Source organism: Balaenoptera acutorostrata, chromosome 3, assembly GCF_949987535.1.
Source record: "Balaenoptera acutorostrata chromosome 3, mBalAcu1.1, whole genome shotgun sequence".
Lineage (NCBI taxonomy): Eukaryota > Metazoa > Chordata > Mammalia > Artiodactyla > Balaenopteridae > Balaenoptera > Balaenoptera acutorostrata.
In genome coordinates, this window is record NC_080066.1 from 65,351,235 (window position 1) to 65,370,666 (window position 19,432).

The following is a 19,432-nucleotide window of genomic DNA, read 5'->3' on the forward strand; positions in this document are numbered from 1 at the left end:
CATTTGGTGGGTGAGATCACCTGGCTCTTTGTCTGTGTGACACTGGGTACAGACTGTCCCTGGCAGGTCTCAGTTTCCTATCTGTACAATGGTAGGGTGGGAGGAGGGTCAGATTAATAATCCTGGAGGGGCTTGGCAGATCTTGGCTAGGCAGTAACTCTGTTCTTTTATTTTTTTAAAAAATATTTATTTATTTTGGCTGCACTGCGTCGGGATCTTTGTTGCGGCACGTGGGATCTTTAGTTGCGGCGTGTGCACTTTCAGTTGCTGCACGCGTGTGGGATCAAGTTCCCTGACCAGGGATCGAACCCCGGCACCCTGCATTGGGAGCGCGGAGTCTTACCCACTGGATCACCGGGGAAGTCCCGGTAACTCTGTTCTTGAAGAAGAGAATATGACTTTGCCCGGTGACACTGCCGAGAGGGACGGAGCGCTGGGGTCTGCAGGTTCCAGGTTCCAGCTCCTTACCTGCTGAGAGACCAGTGCACAGACCCCGTTACCTATTCACGACCACCACACTGCCCTGCCTTGGCCCTGCTTCTTGGCCACCCTCTCTTCCCATCGCCCCTGGGCCCACTCAGCTGCGGCTAGTTTGCCTGCTCAAGCTTCAGTCTTTCTGCTCTGGAGGAGAAGGAAGGGGAGAACCCTAGGCTTTGGAGCTGTTTAGTGGAGGCATGAATTCAAAAGCCTTTGGGGAGCCCCACCTGCCTATGGAGAGGGTGTCTCCCCCCTCTCGGGCCCTCTCTATGCAACATTTTTGTGATGGTTTGGCTCTCAGGTCCGAGCTACCCTGATGGTCTGAAGGCATTGAGGCCACTTCCTGGTGTGGGGCAGCCCCACCCCCAAAGCCCACACTCAGCTGTGGGCTGACGTTCACGTCCACATCTGCGCCGTATCAACTGCTCAGCCTTGATAAGGCCTCCTGTGCTGAGAATCCTTTCCTAGAAGCTGACGGTTTATGGTAATACTGCCTGGGCTCCTCCGAAACTTTTGCTTTCGGTCGTGAGCAAGTCACAGGGTCCTCCCTCCCAGTTGCCTTCTCAAGGGTGGGGCTGGAGGCCCAAGAGCTGCCTGGGAGATTTAGTTTCCTTTATACGAGGCATAAACTGGACTTCACGCTTCCAGGAAAGACAGTGAGTGAGTCTCCTCTCTGTCAGCTCCCCTGAAGCCCTGCCTGGGCTGCTGCCCCTGGACTGTGACATCTTCAGCTCACCTTGAATAGCAGGGCCGGTCTTGGGTAGGGGGCAGAGGCAGCTGCCCTGGGCATGGTGGAGCTGGCTGGGAAAGGTGTCTCCAGAGAGCCCCCCTTCCTGATGAGGGCCTGTTTCTCCTCAGTGTTCAACAGATGCACGGAAAGACGGCTTCTTTGAAGAGCACGGAGAAACTAGGCAGGGTCCAGAGACCCCGAGGCTCCAGGTGAGGCCCCTCTCCCAATCAGATATACATACTGGTTGGGGGTGGGAAGCCCTCTGGAGGTGACCTGTTAGAAAGGGGGCCTTAAGGCTGCGTCAGGGGGTTGGGTTGGGCACCGGCGGCCCGGGGCCTCTTCCTCCCACTCCCAGGCCTGTCCCAGCGCACTGGGACGTAGCAGAGTCCAGGCTTCTCGGGTTACCAGCCTCCTCCCTGCCCACCTGTCCTCAGGCCAACCCGGCCGGGGCAAAAGTTTGCGTTTCAGCAAACCCCCTCTCCGCCAGCCCTGGTAGCCTCCGTCAGGTCAGGTGAGTCTGCCCAGCTCCTCACTGCAGAGCTGCAGGCCCAGGGGAGGGCAGTCCTGCTGGGATCATGGCCCATGGCCAGGCCCCGGAGCCGTGAGGCTGACACCTCCACCCCCCCCACCGCTCCCCAAACTGGTCCCCATCCCTGTGCCTCCTGCTCATTCATTCTGCGGTCCACTCCTCTGCTTGCGCCTAGGCCAGGAAAATGGGAGCAGGCTTTTGACACTCAGGGGCGGGCAGCTCTGGGAGATCGAGGCTCAGGCTGAGCACACCTCCTGGGGGCGGCTGCTCACAGCTGTCGGGGAAGAGGGCTCTCAGCTACCCCTCCCTGCCTCAGGAGTGCCCCTCCCCAGGGCGAGCTATGCGCTCGCTGTGAAGGGCCCCAGCCTCCAATCTCCGCCCCAAGCTTGTGGCTTGAGGCCAGGACAGAATTGGCACTAAGGATGCATGGGTAGGACTTTGAGGGTTCCTTATCCCTGGAATGGCATGTCTCCTTTGCAGTCTGCACTGGCCAGAAGGCTTGAAGGGCGAAGACATAAAGAAGTGCGGCCGAGAAGGGGTAAGTGTGGGGAGGCCGACTTCTCACTGCCCACTGAGAGAGGGGTCCCGGGCTGCCTGAACTTGGTGACTGTTGGCTCCTTGGCCACAGGCCTGTCACCAGGAAACCTAGTGGGTGTCCCCTCCTGGGTGGGAGTTGTGTCCTCTTCCAATCCTAGGCTGCCTGTCAGGACCTCGCGTCACCAGGAGACAAGCTGTGCTTGGAGCTCAGCCCTCCACACCCACTGGCTGCTTACCCACTACTTCATGCTAAGTCACCGCAGGACCCCCACCCCTGTGGCCTTAGTTCCTGGTGGCTGGAGCAGGGCCCTCTGGTGGTCTGATCTCCTGGGACTTCTCAGACCCAGCTTGTGTGTTTGCAGACGCTACTCAGAAAATACAACCAGCAATATCACAAGCTGTTTAAGGACATCCCTTTGGAGGAGGTGGTTCTCAAAGGTGAGCTGTCTCCCCCGGGTGGCTGGACAGGCGCCTGCGGTGCCCAAGGCCCAGGTCCTCTCCCCCAGAGCTTCCAGGCACAGATCAGATAGGGGAACTGGCTGCCCTTTGAATGTACCCTTTTTTTCTTCAAAAGTGTGGGAAGACTGGGCTGATTTGAGATATGAAGTTGAATTTACAAAAATTTTCTTGAGGAAATGTCGGGGCTTCCACATCTTATTTCTGTTCTGCTCTTATCAGTGACTATTCTTTCCTGCTCAGGCCTGCCAGGGAGTGTGTGGGAGCATTTGCACAATCAAGGCCCTCTCTCCCTGGCAGGGCAGGGCAAGGAGTTCTGCCTGTGGAGGTGAACATCCAGGCTTAGGGGACCAGGGCGGAAACATGCCGGACCTTTTGGGGCATGGATGGAGGAAGAGGAAACATCTAGCAGTCTGGTGGGGCGGGAGCGGTCAGGAGTCGCAGGAAAGGATGCTAGGGTGCTGGAAGAATGGGTTGCTGGGGCCTGGGATTGGGAAGGGGACTGAGGAGGACAGTCCCCGAGGCTGGAATCTGGACTCCTGAGTGGGAGGACCCGGGACCTGGGGCTCCCGGGCTGGCCTTGCTCACGGCAGTCTCCTGTGACTTCCCAGTGTGCTCCTGCGCCCTCCAGAGGGACCTCCTTCTCCAGGGCCGGCTCTACATCTCCCCCAACTGGCTCTGCTTCCATGCCAGCCTCTTTGGCAAGGATATCAAGGTAGTAATAAGTGGTAAGGGCTGCCACAGCCCAGGGAAGAGAAGCCCCTGCCCTGCGGGCACACCTCAAGTCAGGCCTGTCCCTCCACACGCTGACACTTGGTGAGGCCTCTCACTGCGGGGCCTCCCACCTGGTGTCCCGGGCAGTAGCCCCACCACTTCCAAACAGGGGCCCCGATCTAGACTCCACATCTGGCCTGAGCGGCCTGAACAGTTCACTGCCAAATTATTCTGCCTCTGGGTAGTTCCAAAATGCCTTCAGAATCAGAGTGGGATGTCACACTTATGGGGGCCCGAAAGTGGCCATGGTGGCTCAGGGAACTCCGTTACGGGAGTGTGGGATTCACCAGGGCAACCATCCTTGCCTCCTGGATGATGGGGTGAGAGGCCGGAGCAGCGCGTGCGGCCAAGGGGTGGGGGATAACTGAAGGGAGCCTGCGTGAGACGGTGGAGGCTCAGATACTCTCCCACGTGGGACCAGACATCTCCATGGTGCTCGTGCTTGGGTCACTGCCAGCTGTGGCTGGCGCCCTAAGCAGGAAGCAAAGGGACTGTGTCCTTGGGGGTGAGTCCTGAGAGAAGAATGCCTCTCCCCCTGTCAGGTGGTCATTCCCGTGGTGTCTGTGCAAATGATCAAAAAACACAAGATGGCGCGGCTCCTTCCCAATGGCCTGGCCATCACCACCAACACCAGCCAGAAGGTCAGTGAGATTCTGGGCCAGCGCTCCCTTGTCCTTCTCCCCATCCCAGCCCTAGGAGTCCACAGCTTGACCCTGGCACTCTCCCAAGTCTTTACGTACCTTGTCCCTTTCTGTCTTCTTTCTATGTTCTAGTATGTCTTTGTGTCACTGCTCTCCCGGGACAGTGTATATGACATGCTGAGGAGGGTCTGCACCCACCTACAGGTATGAAGCTTGGGGCCAGGGCTGTTGTGGGGGGGCTGGCCCATCTCCCCGGCACAGGGAATGGGGAGTAACAGGCTCAGGCTCAGTGAATCAGACGCAGTCCTTGGACCATGTCTGTGCTTGTGGGCCTCTTTGAGGCCACTGGGCCCTTGTGTGTCCCCACGTATAGCCCTCACTTGTGCTTCCTCGGTGCACAGACGGACAGGAGCATGTGGCCGCTTCCCAATATGCCTACAGCTCTCCCTCGCCTATGGTGAGGAAGGGGGAGGGCAGCAGCCTGGGGGAGTATGTTGCCTTGGATTTGCCCTCTGCTCCAGCATTAACTAGGGATCCCCCTGCAAACTGTGGGAGCTTTAGGCTCTATCTGACCCAAAGTGGCTTATTTGGAGGTAAAGCTCTCTCGGAGAGTGTTGATACCTCCCCATGCCTGACTTCGGCTGTTCCAGATGGACAAGTGATCCCTGTTCCCTTCCCTCCTCAGCCTTCCAGCAAGAAGAGTCTGAGTGCAAGAGAATTTCTAGAGGAACCTGAGTGCAAATCTCCGGTGAGAGCTGAGGCTGGGAGCAAAAGCGGCTGCCCTGAGATTGCCTGTGGCTCTAAGGCTTCAGGGCCTCCCAGGCAGCAGCCCACAGTGCAGAACTGCGGCAGCAGGCTCAAGAGCCAGTGGCCATGCTGTGTCAGGGGGTCCCCTAGACCCACCACGCTCCATACCATGCAGAGCCACTATGTCCTGGGCAGATGTGCTAACTTCCTGAGCAGAACAGATGCCCAGCCCCCGGAACACTGCCCAGGTTGGACCCTATACCTTCACGGGTACAGAGCCAGCAACCCATCCTCTCTCCTTTAGCAGAGTCAGGAGGGTCTTCAAGGGGCTGGAGATGTCCCTGGGGAAGAGCTCTGAAGGCAGTCAGAACCGAGGCAGGCTCCTTTTAGATTGGCCAAGGTCCCAGCTGTTTCTTTTGCTCCTGAGATCCTGGGTAAGCAGAGTTTCTAGAGCAGGGGTGGGGGGTGGAAATGACCCCAGGGTGTTTGAAGTCTCCTTCAGTAACTATTAAGCGTTTAGCCAAGCGTACAATATGCACAATGCCATGCAGGGGATGGAAGGTGATGTTCCCCTTTTTATTGATGGGGACCTTAAGTCAAGGTTAGTGACATAGGGTTAGAGCCCAGATTAGCAGGAGTCACGACTTATTCCATCTAAGATATATAGTACCAAACTCTCTTGGACTCAGCCGATCTGAACATGTACCTGGGATGGCTCATGTCTTAGATTCCACTGTGGTTCTACACTAGCAGTCTTCAAAGACACCATTCCCTGGAAGAGTGGCTGGTCACAGCAAGGGAGCAGATGAGACATGTGATTGCTATGGCAGTGGTTTCCCCACTTCTGGGCACCTGCTTTCATGCTTGCTAGGCATTCATATTGATTGATAATATCTGGAAAGGCTTTGATAAATCTAGCGTGAACCCCTTAGGGCAAGTGAGGTCCCAAGGGCCATGGTGAGACAGCTTCTCCTGCCTTCTCTGCAGGAAGTCCTCATCCCTGAGATGAAGTGGAGAAAAGTGTGCCCTGTCTCCAGGTCACTGTCCCTCCCAGACAACATCCCTTGTATCCCTCGGGCATCCATGGACTCCACGGATGACTTCTTCCCCTCCAGGAAGCCTCTGGGGTCTGGTGAGTTCAGCGTGCTTGTCCATGGCAACTGCTTGCAAAGACCAGGCTTTCCCGCCTCCCACTTCTGCAAAAAGAGGTCATCACAGCCAGCAGGGCTTCTGAGAGTTGTTTCTTTCTTTCTCCAAATCCATAAGGGAAAGCCAAGAGCCCAAGCGGCTTCAGAGAATACGGGTGGGGGAGTGGGCTGGGGTCCTGCCTTCTGCCCCAGGAAGATGCCTAACGCCATCCTGTTGCAGAGAATGCAGACTGTGAGGAGGAGAAGCTGGAGGAGGAGCCCAAGAGCAACAGGGAGCTGAGGCTCTGGGATCACGGGCTCCTGAAGGTCTTCTTCGTGCTGTAGGTGACTGTATGGAGGGTGGTGGGTGTCTTAGTGTTTAGAGCCGGGGCCTTGGTGTGTGGGGAGGTCAGTGTCCAGAGCGAGGGGAAGGTTCTGAGTCAACTGCAAGCTCCCAGGTGGCGTCTGGCGGCCGTGCAGCAGGCTCTTCTAGAGCAAGATAAAGTATTTCCAGTTTTCATCCTTACAACCCTGTAACTTAGGGTTAAGGCTGTGGAGAGGGGCAAGACATGAAACTGTTGAAGAAAAAGTTGCACAGGATTGGGGAGGAAGAGGGTTGGGAAAATCTGAGAGGCCCATCAGATAGACTAAGGGAGAGCCATAGCCTTCCCACTGCCCACCACTGGGGTGTTTTCTGGAAGCCCAGGCTTGTCTGTAATTCTGCCTAAGTAGAGCAGTGGGCATGGTGGGATGTTTTATGAAGAGCCAGCCTCTGGATTCCCTCGCCTTACCTCATCACCTTCCTCTGGCTCTGCTGGCTGGGTTTTGACTGACTGTCAACCTCAGCACTTGCTGGGGGAAGGGCTACCGCCTTAGCGGGTAATCTTAGTGGCCTCGCAGAGGGGGCGTAGGACCAAGGTGGCTGGTCAGAGGGAAGGTGGGCTCAGCTGAAGGACCCAGAACTCCTGCTGGGCTTCAAGGACACCTCCATGGGGACGAGTCTCAGGACCCCCATGTGGCGTCTGGGAAAAAAGATGCCTAGGTCTAGAACATAACTGCAGGCAAAGGATTCTTTAATTCTTCCAACTGCAGGAACTAGCTTAGTCCCACTCCTGTTTTTGGTGATTCTGTGAAAATGCCCCGTTTCTAGAAGAGAGATTCAATTCCTCCTTACCCCTCTTTCTCCAGGATCTGCTTCTTGGTCATGTCTTCGTCGTACCTGGCGTTCCGCATCTCCCGGCTAGAACAGCAGTTATGCTCCCTGAATTGGGGCAGCTCAGTCCCTGGGCACAGGTGATGCCCTTTCTCTTTCTCATGCTTCTGGGATTGAGGGTTAAGGACAGCAGCCAAAACCTATGGCCAGGCTGCTTGTTAGTCTGGCTGGTCTTGGCCTTGCCCTTGAGCTGGCTTGATGGCCCTCAGCAAGGTTGGGCAGGGTACACAGATCCCACCTGGACCCCCTCTCATGGGTGGACAGAGTCTTCACTGACTCATCGGTCTGCCTTCTAGGCCCTTTGTCTGACCTGGTCATCTCTCCTGTGTGCAGGTAACAGCCACTTGGGCTTTGTCCCCACTCCTCCAAGAAGAATGCTCTGGGTGCTAAGGTGCCACCAACAATCCCCTTGGTTTATGCTGCTGCTGTGCTGAGACTGAGTCTGAAAGAAAATATTCCAGATCCCTCCTCCTCCCCCCAACTCTTCTCCCTCCTTTAATGAGTGATCTTTAGTACCTGTTTACAAAGCTCCTACAATTTTGGGACTCAGACAAAAAGCCAGATTTTTGGATCTAGCTGAGGAATTCTCTACACTAAGCCTCAGCAACCACTTAAATGAAAAAAAATTTTTAACTTGTTCCTTGGAAACAGCTCTGACACACAGGAAGAGCACTTGGGGTCACTGCAAGGGACAAAGGCCATGCTTTGATACCTGTCACTTGGCTCACTCCAGTGGTGGGACAGAGGCCAGAACCCAAACCACCAGTGTGGGCTCCGCTCTCTCCCAGCATACTGTGCTCTCACTTGGACGCCTGAGAGTCCCTGTTCTGGGGCCCAAAGGACTTCTCTGCAGTCAGCCAGGGACCCATGCAGGGCAGACTGGAGGGAGTGAGGTAAGCTATGAATGAGGAGAGGAGGGCCTGTGGCCAGGATTCCAGCAAGAGGAGTGTTCACGCTCTGTGCAGAGGCTCTGTTCTGGCCCCTCATGAGGCTGGCTGAATCTGAGAGGACACTATCTGCAGCAGGGGACTGTGGCAGCGGCTGTGAAGGAGAATAGAGGTCCAGCATTCTGTGTCCTCAGCTGCTTTTTCCTGGTGAGACAGGTGGAGCAGGGCCTTTTGATCACTGTGGTCGCAGACCAGGTACTGGATCTTTCCCTGGTGTGCTCAAACATTTCCAAGGTGCCCCAGGTGGGAAGTGGGGGATGGGAAGGGCAGTGGCTTTGATCTGAGGTCTTGCTTTGTACTCTCTGCCTGACTGCCTGGATTTTGGGTGTGGCCAATGGCAGCCTGTCGGGCTTGGCTGGGCACTGGGCACGATGGTGCTGGGCCACCACAGGGCAGAGCTCACCATGTAACCTGCAGGCCATGCAGGAGGGTCCTCCACTCCACGGGCTCTGTTCTCCATGAGTGTAATGGAGGTGTCCAAGGTGGGCCTGGGACAGTGCAGGGACCAGGCCAAGGGGGTCTGTCTGATACCTTTGGGGACAAGAGAGGTAGAGGATAGCAAGAGTGGACATGGTAGTGGCTTTGCCTTAGAGATTCTTCCTTCTCTGTCAAGGTCTCCTCAATTCTAAAAGCTTCCCTGTGCCTTAAAACTCTGGCCTGTTCTCTCTGGGACTCCGATATGCTAAGAGAGTGCCTTTGTATGTTCTGGAAAGGCCTTAGTGAGGAGGCCAGACGTATCAGGGAAAGTCACTGGCGATGGGGTGGGTGGTGTCAGAAAGAGCCACTTTTCCCCTCTTCAGACACCTGAGAGGTTAACTAGGGAGAAATCCAGGTGGAAATTATTTACTGTGGAGCTGTGACTGTCTGGCCTATTTATGCCAAACCCAAATGAAGACTGGAGGGACTGACAGGAGGTGACAACTTCCTAAACTCAGACCGGAGGTCTCTTCATTCTCTCCCCATCCCAGGTTCTAGGATTTGGCTTAGAGCCTGGCCTTGTGGGATACCTGCACTAAATCTGTATGTCTCAGGTGAAACTCACTGCTCCATTCTCCCCACACTGCCACACTGGATGAATGCCCGTCCTTTTTTGGGAACCAGCCCCCTTAATCACTCCTTTCCATCAGATTTTCAGGGAAATAATCCTACTTGCCCCAGCGCCTCCCCTCCCTGGTCCTTGCTGAAGGGCAGGGAGAACAGGTCCATTCTCTGAGACTTGCTGGGTTGAGCCAGAGGCCATGAGAGGTGCCAAGTCTCCAGTCTCCATGCCCCAGGCTCAGAGACGGCAAGAGGCGTGCAGTAGAGTAGGTGGCTTTGGAGGCCCTCTTGGGGTCCAGGGCTTTGAGTGATAGGAGTGTGTGCCTGTCCCTCTGGAGGGCCCTCTGTTTCTCCCTTCTGTCCCCCAGCCTGGTCCTCTGGCCAGCGTACCTTCTGTTGTGCTCATTTATAAACCATGTGTATTTATACAGACCTGCTTGCATTGGCGGATGCTCCTCTAATTCCCTGAGAATTTGGTTCAACTATCCTTCAGTTGTTCCACTGTGGCGTTAGCCTTTGAAAATATTTTTAAATAAAAAATCCGATTTTTCTAGTGTCCCGTGGTATGGGAAGTTCACTTTTATCTTTTGACTGCTCATTAAAGGTGCTCTTTACTGACATATTTGGCACGAAGGAGACTAACGGAGCCAAAGTCATTCCCAGAATCCCAAGTACTTTGCACATCTCGCAGGACTTCAGCTGAGCTGACTCATACTTCAGGCATATGGGGAATGGTAAGGACGGCCACAGCACACCACCATAGCCTCCTCCCTCTGTTGGATGGACACTGAGAATGCTTCCCTGTTTCTCCTGGGCAACTCCAAAGCAATGTCCCCGGTTCAAACAGTACTGTGCTCCTGACTCAGGAATTAAAGTCTGGAACTCAGAGCTAGAAAACTCCTGTGTCCTTTTCTATGACATCAAGCCTAGATTATGGAGGTTAAATTCCAATTTGTGCCACGTCACCTTACTTTCTCTCTGGGAGGCCCCCTCTAGTAGTGATTCGTTCGTTCAGTAAATGCTGAGCCCAGACTATGAGCTGGTACTAAGCTAAGCACTGAGGATAGAGCAGTGAACATGTCAGGCAATATCTCTGCATCCCCCATGGCACTTGCATTCCACGTAAACATAAGTTCCAAGTAAATCGTGAACAAACAAGGTAATTCCAGATTGTGATTAAGTTCCATGAAGGAAAGAAACAGTGATACGAGATACAGTAAACAGGGAGGTGGCTTTGGATGGGTGGTCAAGAAATGTTCTCTGAAGTGAGATTTAAGCTGGTGCTTAAAGGATGAGGAGCCAGTCATGGAAGGAGCTGGGAAAAGGGTCGGCAACTGTGAAAGGTAGGAAAGAACGCATATGTCTCTGAGGAAAAGAGAGACCATCTGCATGAGTCTAGAATACTAGTCAGTGGGAGAGTGACATGAAAAGAGGTTGGAAAGGGCAACTCAGCAACAACAAAACAACCTATTTAAAAGTTGGTAAAGGACTTGAATAGACATTTCAACACCACTAGTCATTAGGGAAATGCAAATCAAAACCACAATTAGATACCACTTCATATCCATTAGGATGGCTACTATCAAAGAAATGGAAAACAAAAGTGTTACTGAGGATGTGGAGAAATTGGAACCCTTATGCACTATTGGTAGGAATGTAAAATGGTGCAGCCACTGTGGAAAACAGTATGGCAGTTCTTCAAATAATTAAAAACAATTACCACATGATCCAGTAATTCCAATTCTGTGTATATACTCACAAGAACTGAAAATAAGGGCTTGAAGAGCTATCTGTACACCCATGTTCATAGCAGTGTCAGTCACAATCAGCCAAAAGGTGGAAGCAACCCAAGTGTCTATTGACAGGTGAATGGATAAACAAAATATGGTGTATACATGCAATGGAATATTATTCAACCTTCAAAAGGAAGAAAGTCTTGACATATGCTACAACATGGATAAACCTTGACGACATTATGCTAAGTGAAGTAAGCCAGTCACAAAAAGACAGATGCTGTATGACTCTACATATATGAGGTACCTATGGTAGTCAGATTCATAGAAACAGAAAGCAGAATGGTGGTTGCCAGGAGCTCTGGGGAAGGGAAATGGGAGTTACTGTTTAATGTGTACAGAGTTTCAGTTTTGCAAGATAAACAGAGTTCTGGAGATGGTGATGATTGTTGGACAATAATGTGAATGTACCTCACACTGTGGAACTATACACTTAAAAATGATTAAGATGATAAGGCTTCCCTGGTGGCACAGTGGTTAAGAATCCGCCTGCCAATGTAGGGCACACGGGTTCGAGCCCTGGTCAGGAAGATCCCACATGCTGGTCCGTGTTAAGCCCGTGCGCCACAACTACTGAGCCTGAGCTCTAGAGCCCGTGAGCCACAACTACTGAGCCCACGCGCCTAGAGCCCGTGCTCTACAAGAGAAGCCACCACAGTGAGAAGTCGGCGCACCACAACGAAAAGTAGCCCCCGCTCGCCGCAACTAGAGAAAGCCCACGCACAGCAACGAAGACCCAACACAGCCAAAAATAAATTAATTAATTAAAAAAAAGATTAAGATGATAAATTTTATATGTATTTTGCCACAATAAAAAAAATAAGAGGTTGGAGGTAGGCAGGAGAAGGGAATTTGGATTTTATACATTCCCTGGGTACTGCAGCTCAGGTCTGAAAGTTTGGAGCTGGCAGAATCAGTGGTTACTGAAACCCAGTGCTTTCTTTTGCTAGAGGAAATAAACACGTGGATGTAATATGCAGAAAAATATGGCTGAATTTCTACATACCATCACACGCCTCCTTTTCACAATTCCCAGGGAGTGGTTCATAGCAGCAGCATCACAGTGAGGGCGTATCATATTTTTTAAGTTGAGCTCACTTTATAAGGGAGAAACAACAGCCCTAAACTTGGAGAAACGGAGGGATATATATATATATTTTATGCGGGAGCCTCAGCTTGCAACATGGGCTTTAGCCAGATGAGGAAGAGTCATGAGAGTGGGCAGAAGTTCTCGTGAAAAAGGCATTCAGGAGTGAGGGGGGCTCTGGGAGAACTGCATCCCACCAGAGACATCCTGGGAGTAAGAAACTGCCCCCACTCCCAGGCGCCCACCCAGCCAGCCCTGGCCCTCTCACCTGGTGGCCATGACATTAGGACACCTATTGAGCTAGGTGAGGTGGTGACCCTGTGCTGCTCCGCTCTCCTAGCAGCTGCGCTGCAGAATCAGGGCATCCTAGGGCAGAGAAGCTTTTCAGAGAAGGCTCTCCTGTCAGCCTCAGGCTGGGACAGGCCAGATCCCTAGGCTGATCTCACTCTGGGGGGTGGGGTGGGGGGGGGAGAGGTGAGATGCCACTGGGCCACTAGGTGGCAGCAAAGTCCAGTAGGAACTGGAGCCAAGGCAGTGAGGGACAGACTTTGCTCTTCTTTCTCAAAAAAAGGCCCCCCCCGCTGTCCCCAGGCCCTGGCAGTGGCAGAAGGGAAGCTGGGCAGGCTCCCATGGCCATTTCTCCCCGGTGCCCTTTGGTCCTTTCTCTCCTCTCCCCTCTTCTTTCATACCCTGGGGGAAAGGCCTGAGGTGATTATGAGAAGAAAGCATTCCCAAGGACTCTGCAGATCTCCTGAGGTCTGTCAGTCAGAAGGCAGAAGTGGCTGGTGTGAAGAACAAGTGTGGTGTCTGTGTGGTGTGTGTGGGGTGTGGGGTGTGTGTGTGTGTGGTGTGTGTGTGTGCTTTGTGTGTGGTATGTGTGTGCTTTGTGTGTGGTGTGCGTGTGGGTGGTGTGTGGAGTGTGTGTGTGTGGTGTGTGTGTGCTTTATGTGTGGTGTGTGTGTGTGTGTGGTGTGTGTGTGTGCGGTGTGTGGGGTGTGTGTGTGGGGTGTGTGTGTGTGGTGTGTGTGTGTGGTGTATGTGGTGTGTGTGTGTGGGGTGTGTGTGTGGTGTGGGGTGTGTGTGTGGTGTGGGGTGTGTGTGTGTGTGTGTGTGGGGTGTGTGTGGTGTGTGGGGTGTGTGTGTGTGGTGGGTGTGTGGTGGGGGCTCTGGGGGCGAGTGGGGAGCTCAGCTTCCAACAAGGGCACAGAAACCCCAGGCTTTCCCCGGCTCTGCCCTTGTTGTCAGTAGCATCTTCTCCTACCCAGGGCACAGAATTACAGAAACCTGGATTCTGCAAGGTGTGATTTCACTCTTTCCCCTCCTCCCTTCATTTAGAGATAAGGGGCTGGACCCCAGAGCAGAGAGGATTCAAATTTAACGGTTACATGGCTACATACGCTTTGCCCACTGAAAGTGAGGGGGAGGGAGGCGTTTAAGCCTCTGAAATGATAATCCAGAGAAACCCGAGTTTATCCTCTGCGTGCCTGACCTCCACAGAGCCAAGGAGCACCTGGCGCCCAGCAGGCCCTGCTGGCTGGTCCTCCTTCGCGCTGGCAGGGCTCCTCGCCTTCCCGGAATGTGTTCCTTCTTGTTTGCCACTCAGTGCCTGGCCCAAAGCCAAACCTGGGCTGCTCAGAATACCACGTCCCACTCACTTCTCTCACAGGATCCGAGACAAGCTCTCTTCCGCTTGGGGAAAGGCCAGGCCCGCGCTGCAGCCTCATCCTACTGGTGCCGACTTCTCCAAGGACATCATGCTCTCCAGTGGCTGAGGGCAGAGGCACTTAGGCAGGATGCAGCTGGCACCCTGGCCAAGCAGAGAGTGGCATATTGACATCTTATCCTTTTGGCAGCCTTCTAAATTGGGCCAGAGTGGGCAAAGTGTTACTCACAAGCTGTTCATTAACTTGTTAAATGCAGAAAGGTTGGCTTAGGCTCCACTTTGGGAAAATGTGACACCCACTGCTCCTGGATTCACTCTAGCATGAAGGAGTGTTAATTGGTGTAGGATTTCTGATGGAAGTTTTTCTTTGCTGTTAATTCCAAATACCAGGCTGGTCTGAATGCATGCTCTCTCCAGTCTGTAATTACATTTAAAAGATTTATTAAGCACTTGCTATGGACTCCTGAATGTATGCTTCTATAGATACTATGATTCTGTAATTTTCTGAGCAACAAACTGGGTACCAGGCCCTATGCAAGGTACTTTTTATGCTCATTTGACTCTCACAACAAGGAACTCTCAATACAACAATATGGTTTTCACACCTTACGCTGTGGAAACTGAGATCGATGGGCCAGAAATACAATATGGACCCCTTCAAAGAGTTTACTGAGGAGACAAGATAGAGGGAATAGCTGTATAACAGTGTAGACATGTGAGCCCTGATATGTACAGAAGGGAGTGGCATAGACTGACTCAGTGGCAAGGGGTGCGCCACATGTGTGGACTTCAGAGGGTAAGGGTTGGATCAGAGGAGAGCTGTGGGGAGGGTCCTCACCGGTTGTGTGTTTGGGGGGGTAACATCAGTAAAAGGATGGTGGTGCGAAGGATGGTGCCAATGAAAGCTTAGGAGAAGCAGAGTTCCTGCTGGGGAATGGATACGTTAAGTGTGCAAAACACCTCAGGATCTAAACGCCAGGATGAGAAGGAGAGACTTGATCTTGCAGGCAATGAAGAGCTATGGGGGCCACTGGAACTTAGGAGTGATGGATAAACGTGACGGTTTAGGAATGCTGGTTTGGCAATGGGGCACAAGGTAGATTAAAAGTCCGCCAGAATAGTCTAGATGGCGGTTTCTCAACCTCAGCACTACTGCCATTGTGGGCTGTGTAATCCTTTGTTATGGGGGGTTTGTCCTGTGCATTGGTGGGTGCTCGGCCACATCCTTGGCCCACCTGATGCCAGTAGCACCTCCCACCCCTAGCTGTGACAACCAAGAACATCTCCAGACATTGCCAAATGTCCCCTGGGGGACAAAGTGGCCCCTGATTGAGAATCATTAGTCTAGAAGGCAGGAGGTAAGGGCTTGGACCTCAGAATGTTGGCAGGTATTTTCATAACCAACTGCATCAATCTATTGACTCTTAGAATAGCTGACAAAAGTAAAAATGATTTCCTTGCCACAGGAAATTCATCATCAATGCCAAAGAACTTAATGGTCTACAGAGGCTCAGAAGTAGATCATTCTGCATATTAGAAACCTCTAGAGGATACACCAAAACTACAGATAATGTGCTCATTAGCAAGAAAGTGGCTGATATCAGGATTTCTCTCTCTACCCCCTCACCCCCAAGTCACATCTTACTCAACCACTGCTCTGAATAAGGAATGTCCAATCTGTCCACAGGCAGAAAAGCTACTGATCTGTAATTTTGCTAGGCTTGCATTCACCTTTTTAACATTTTGTTTTTGGCAATTGGTAGAGTGGATGGATAGAGCCTGGCCTGCAACGAAGAACTATGATTTACCAAGATGTATCTTTGTCTAAAGCAGGAATCAGTGAAGATCAGATAAGACCACTGTAAGAACTTTGGCTTTTACTCTGAATGAAATGAGAGGCAAAGGAGTGAATAATACGCTTTAATTATATAGGCTTTAAAAGGATCACTGTTGGCTGTGAGGCAGGGAAAGGTGGAAGCAGGGAGGTCAGTTAGGAGACTGTGGGGTGATTGCGTTGAGAGATGACAGAGGCTCTGACTCAGGTGGTAGAAGCAGAGATGGTGGAAATGGGCAGATTCTGGATATATTCTGATGGTAAAAACAACAGAATTTCCTGTCAAATTAGAGATGGAGGATAACAGAAAAAGAGTCATAAAGGATGACTCATGTTTTACGGCTTGAGAGGATGGACAGAGTTGCCATCAACTGAGATGAAGAAAGCAATGAGTGGTGCATTTTTTGGGAAGAAGATCAGTAACGTACTATTGAACATGTAAAGTTTGAGATGAGTTTTAGACATATAAGTGGGGATGTCAAGTGGGCAATGGATATATGTGTCTGGAGTTCAGGAGAGAAGTCTGGGAGATATAAATCTGGGAACTGTCAACGTTTGGATGGTATTTAGTAGCAGGAGACTGGATGAGATCACCAAGGACTGAGTGTCCGTTGATAGAGGAAAGTATGGATGACCGAGCCCTGTGGCACACTGTGATCAAGAGATCAGGAAGAAAGGGAGGAACTAGCAAAGGAAACTGATGAGTACCTGATAAAGCACAAGGAAACCCAGAAGAGTCTGGTGTTCTGGAAGGTAATTACCACACAGCAAGGAGGAGACTGACAAATGCCGCTAATAAACCAAATTTCTTTTACTGTGGCTCAACAAAAGTTCTTTTCCACTTGAATATAACTCAGAAGTTTCCAACCTGGACAACTCCAAACAATTTAATGCTTAGGGTTATTCTGTCAGTACAAAAATGGCCCGAGCCCCATTTCCAACCACTGTCGTCAGTCCTGAGACTCAATTTCTGCAAGAGTTTCCAAGGTTGCTTCTGTGTCTCCTGGGTTAGACCATGATGCAGTCTGCTTGTCTACTGTCTCCTGTTCCTTTAGTATTGCCTTCTTTTGCCCGTGATATGCCACTCCTCATCCTTCACTCCTCCAAATGATCCACCACCAAGATAATCGGATGTATCCAAATTGCATGAAAGATTTAGAGTTAATGGAAGGCTATGGCACAAAGCCGAAAACAACTTCAAATTCAGTGCACACGTGACTGCTTATAGCAATTTGACAGCCATTCTCCCTCTAAGGAAACTTCTCACCAGCCATGTCCTCCAGTAGGCCCCTGCCTCCTGCTGTGTTTCTGGCATGTATCCCATCTCAGTTCTTTTCACCAACCTCCCTCTACTTTCTTTCCTAGGCCTCATTCTCTTTTTCTAGGGCATCCAGTGAAAATTCAGATTTCTTTCATCTTATTATTTGGAGTAACTGATCTCTTTGTATCCTCCTGGCCCACTTAGGCTAAACCCAGAGAGTTGACCTTTCTCAACCAAAAAGGTCCATCAAGATATTTACCTCAACAAAACAACAAGCTCTCTAGCAATAAATTATGCGACACTCCTGAAGCCAGAAAAGCTACATTCAGTTTTTGTTTTCAATAGTAGTTTTTCCTTTTGGGTAAATAAAACAGAAAAAAAAGCATTACCACTAAAAAACCATACAGCAGTGTATCACGGTGGTTAAGAGCAGAGGTTCTGGAATCAGCACATCTACATTTAAACCTCATTAATTCACTTGGGCAACTCTAAGCTTTAGTCTTCTCATCTCTAAAAGGGGGATAATAGTAGTATCTACCTTAGAGCTTTATGGTTATTATTAAATTGGAAAATTACATCAAATCCTTAGAAGTCCCTGACACATAGAAAGAGCTCAATAAATGTCAGTTATTATCTATTAAACTTCAAGAAAATTTAAACTTAAATAAGTATAAAACCCAGTGTTGGTACGGCTACAGAGAATTAAACATAGGTTTTTATTATACATTATTAATGGTACTGCACATTGATTCTCTTTTGAGGACTCTCTGGATATCTATATGAAGGGAAATAAATTGCTCATATGCTTTGATGTCTCAACTCCACTTTTATATTCCTCAAGGAGATAATTTGGAATGAAAAAGTTGTTTATGAAGAGTGTTTGCAGCAATGCTATTCATAACAACATTGGAACTAACCAAAAAAAACCTAACTTTGGGGAGGAAACGACTAAGAAAGTTATGACCTATTAACCTCTTGTGACCCCAGGTTAACATTAAACATAACAAGTAAAAAAAAAACCAAAAAACAAGTAGACAGTGATTAAGGGAGGAAATTTGTAAAAAGCAGAATTAAAATAGTGCTTATGCATGGATTATAACTATGTAAAATGTGAAAATCTCTAAAAAATCAGCAGATAAGTTGAAGAGAGGTCCATGGTCAGAGTTACATGTTTAGCGAGTTCCTTGTTTTCCGTCAGGTTGCTTAAGTTTGTCAAACCCTCCCCCAACAATAGCTTGGTATTATGCAAGCATGAAAAGTTATGCTGATTAACAGGGCATTTTGATTTCTGCTTTAATACCATGGAAAGATGATGGGCTGTTTTTTGATAAATTGCTTCTATATTCGCATTTATTTATTCAACGAATAATAACCAGTGTCTATGTGCCAGGCACTATACTAAGCAGCATGGATTCAATGGTGATGAGACATCGTCCCTGGCCTCCAGGGCTTCCAGTTTAGTGGCAAGACTGGAAAATCTTGCCACTATAAATCACCTGTAATTTTACACCACCAAAAATTATAGGTGATTTGGGCACACCGAAAGGCTTCATGATTCTAGGGTATTGTTTAACAAGGAAAGCAAATTAGTCTGGTGCATCAGGGAAGATTTCCCTGAGGAAGAGATTCCATAGGAATTTCCCTGATGAAGAGTGCTGGAGAGTTAGAGGGGGAGAGAACAGCAAGTAGGAAGGCTTTAAGGGGAGAAAAGAATGTGCTGTGCTGGAGGAACTAAAAGAAGGTCTGCAGAGTTGGGGAACAATAAACTAGGGCAAGAGAGATCTGGCTCATAGAGAGGCAGGAGAAGCAGGAAGAGGCCAGATTGTACAGAGCTTTATTAAAGATATTGGCAGGATATGAAACAGACTGGGGGATGGACAATATGTGTGAATACTGGAAGACTACTTTACAAGCTACTGTGGCAGTCCAGATGAGAGATGATGGTTGCCCGGATGACAGTGGTGGCACTGGTGAGAGAAATCCATGGAGTTAAAGGATATTCAAGATGTAGAATCAACACAACTAGGAGACTGGTAAATGTGAGGTGTGTGAGAGAGAGACAAGTAAAGGATGACTCCTAGATTTCTGGCTAGAATTGGGTGGGGCAGTGGTGCCATTTCCTGAGGTAGGAAATACTGATAGAGCACATTTGATGGGGGAAGATGAGTTGAGCTTTGGGATTTGTTGGGTTTGAGTTGCCTGTGAAATATCCAAGGGAAGATGTCTAGTAGGCTGGTAAATGGATATTCAGGTAGAAGTTTGGCAGAGGTCAGGAGAGAAGTATAGGTCTGATGTGCCCAAATCTATCACTGGCCTGGGGAAAGGATGGGCGAGCCTAGCAAGTGTGTACAGAATGAGAAAAGGGATTTGGGAATAAAAACCTGAGAATCTACAGCAAATAGACAAGAAACTGGCAAATAAGAAAGAGTGGTCAAGGAAGTACTAGAAAAACTAGGTATCACATCAATTAAAGGAAGAGTTGTTTGAAAAGGAGGGTTTAATGTTGCTAGGAGGACTAGTAAAATGAGAACCATTAGTGCTCTTGTTGAGAATTTTTTGTAGAGTGGTGGGCACAGAG

The 19,432-nt window shown here is 50.3% G+C and overlaps 2 protein-coding genes across 8 annotated transcripts in view; one reads left to right on the top strand and one right to left on the bottom strand.

Moving 5' to 3' along the window:
- Positions 1 to 7,315, top strand: part of GRAMD2A (GRAM domain containing 2A) — a 32,818-nt gene extending 25,503 nt beyond the window's left edge. Inside the window, 10 exon segments of the mRNA XM_028162735.2 lie at positions 1,336 to 1,416; positions 2,217 to 2,274; positions 2,636 to 2,711; positions 3,341 to 3,444; positions 4,046 to 4,144; positions 4,277 to 4,348; positions 4,830 to 4,892; positions 5,879 to 6,245; positions 6,248 to 6,359; positions 7,207 to 7,315. Coding sequence (XP_028018536.2) covers positions 1,336 to 1,416; positions 2,217 to 2,274; positions 2,636 to 2,711; positions 3,341 to 3,444; positions 4,046 to 4,144; positions 4,277 to 4,348; positions 4,830 to 4,892; positions 5,879 to 6,245; positions 6,248 to 6,359; positions 7,207 to 7,315 — 1,141 coding nt within the window.
- Positions 156 to 19,432, bottom strand: part of SENP8 (SUMO peptidase family member, NEDD8 specific) — a 54,535-nt gene continuing 35,258 nt past the window's right edge. The window contains exons 2-5 of one of the 7 annotated variants that reach the window (XR_009007350.1): positions 12,365 to 14,177; positions 8,582 to 8,709; positions 7,193 to 8,322; positions 6,179 to 6,568 (exon numbers count right to left, since the gene is read on the bottom strand). The gene's annotated coding sequence lies outside the window, so the exon portion shown is untranslated. Of the gene's footprint in view, positions 469 to 6,178; positions 6,569 to 7,192; positions 8,323 to 8,581; positions 8,710 to 12,364; positions 14,178 to 19,432 lie in introns of those variants that run through there. The other 6 variants (XR_009007351.1, XR_009007348.1, XR_003622010.2 and 3 more) reach the window with 6 other exon arrangements.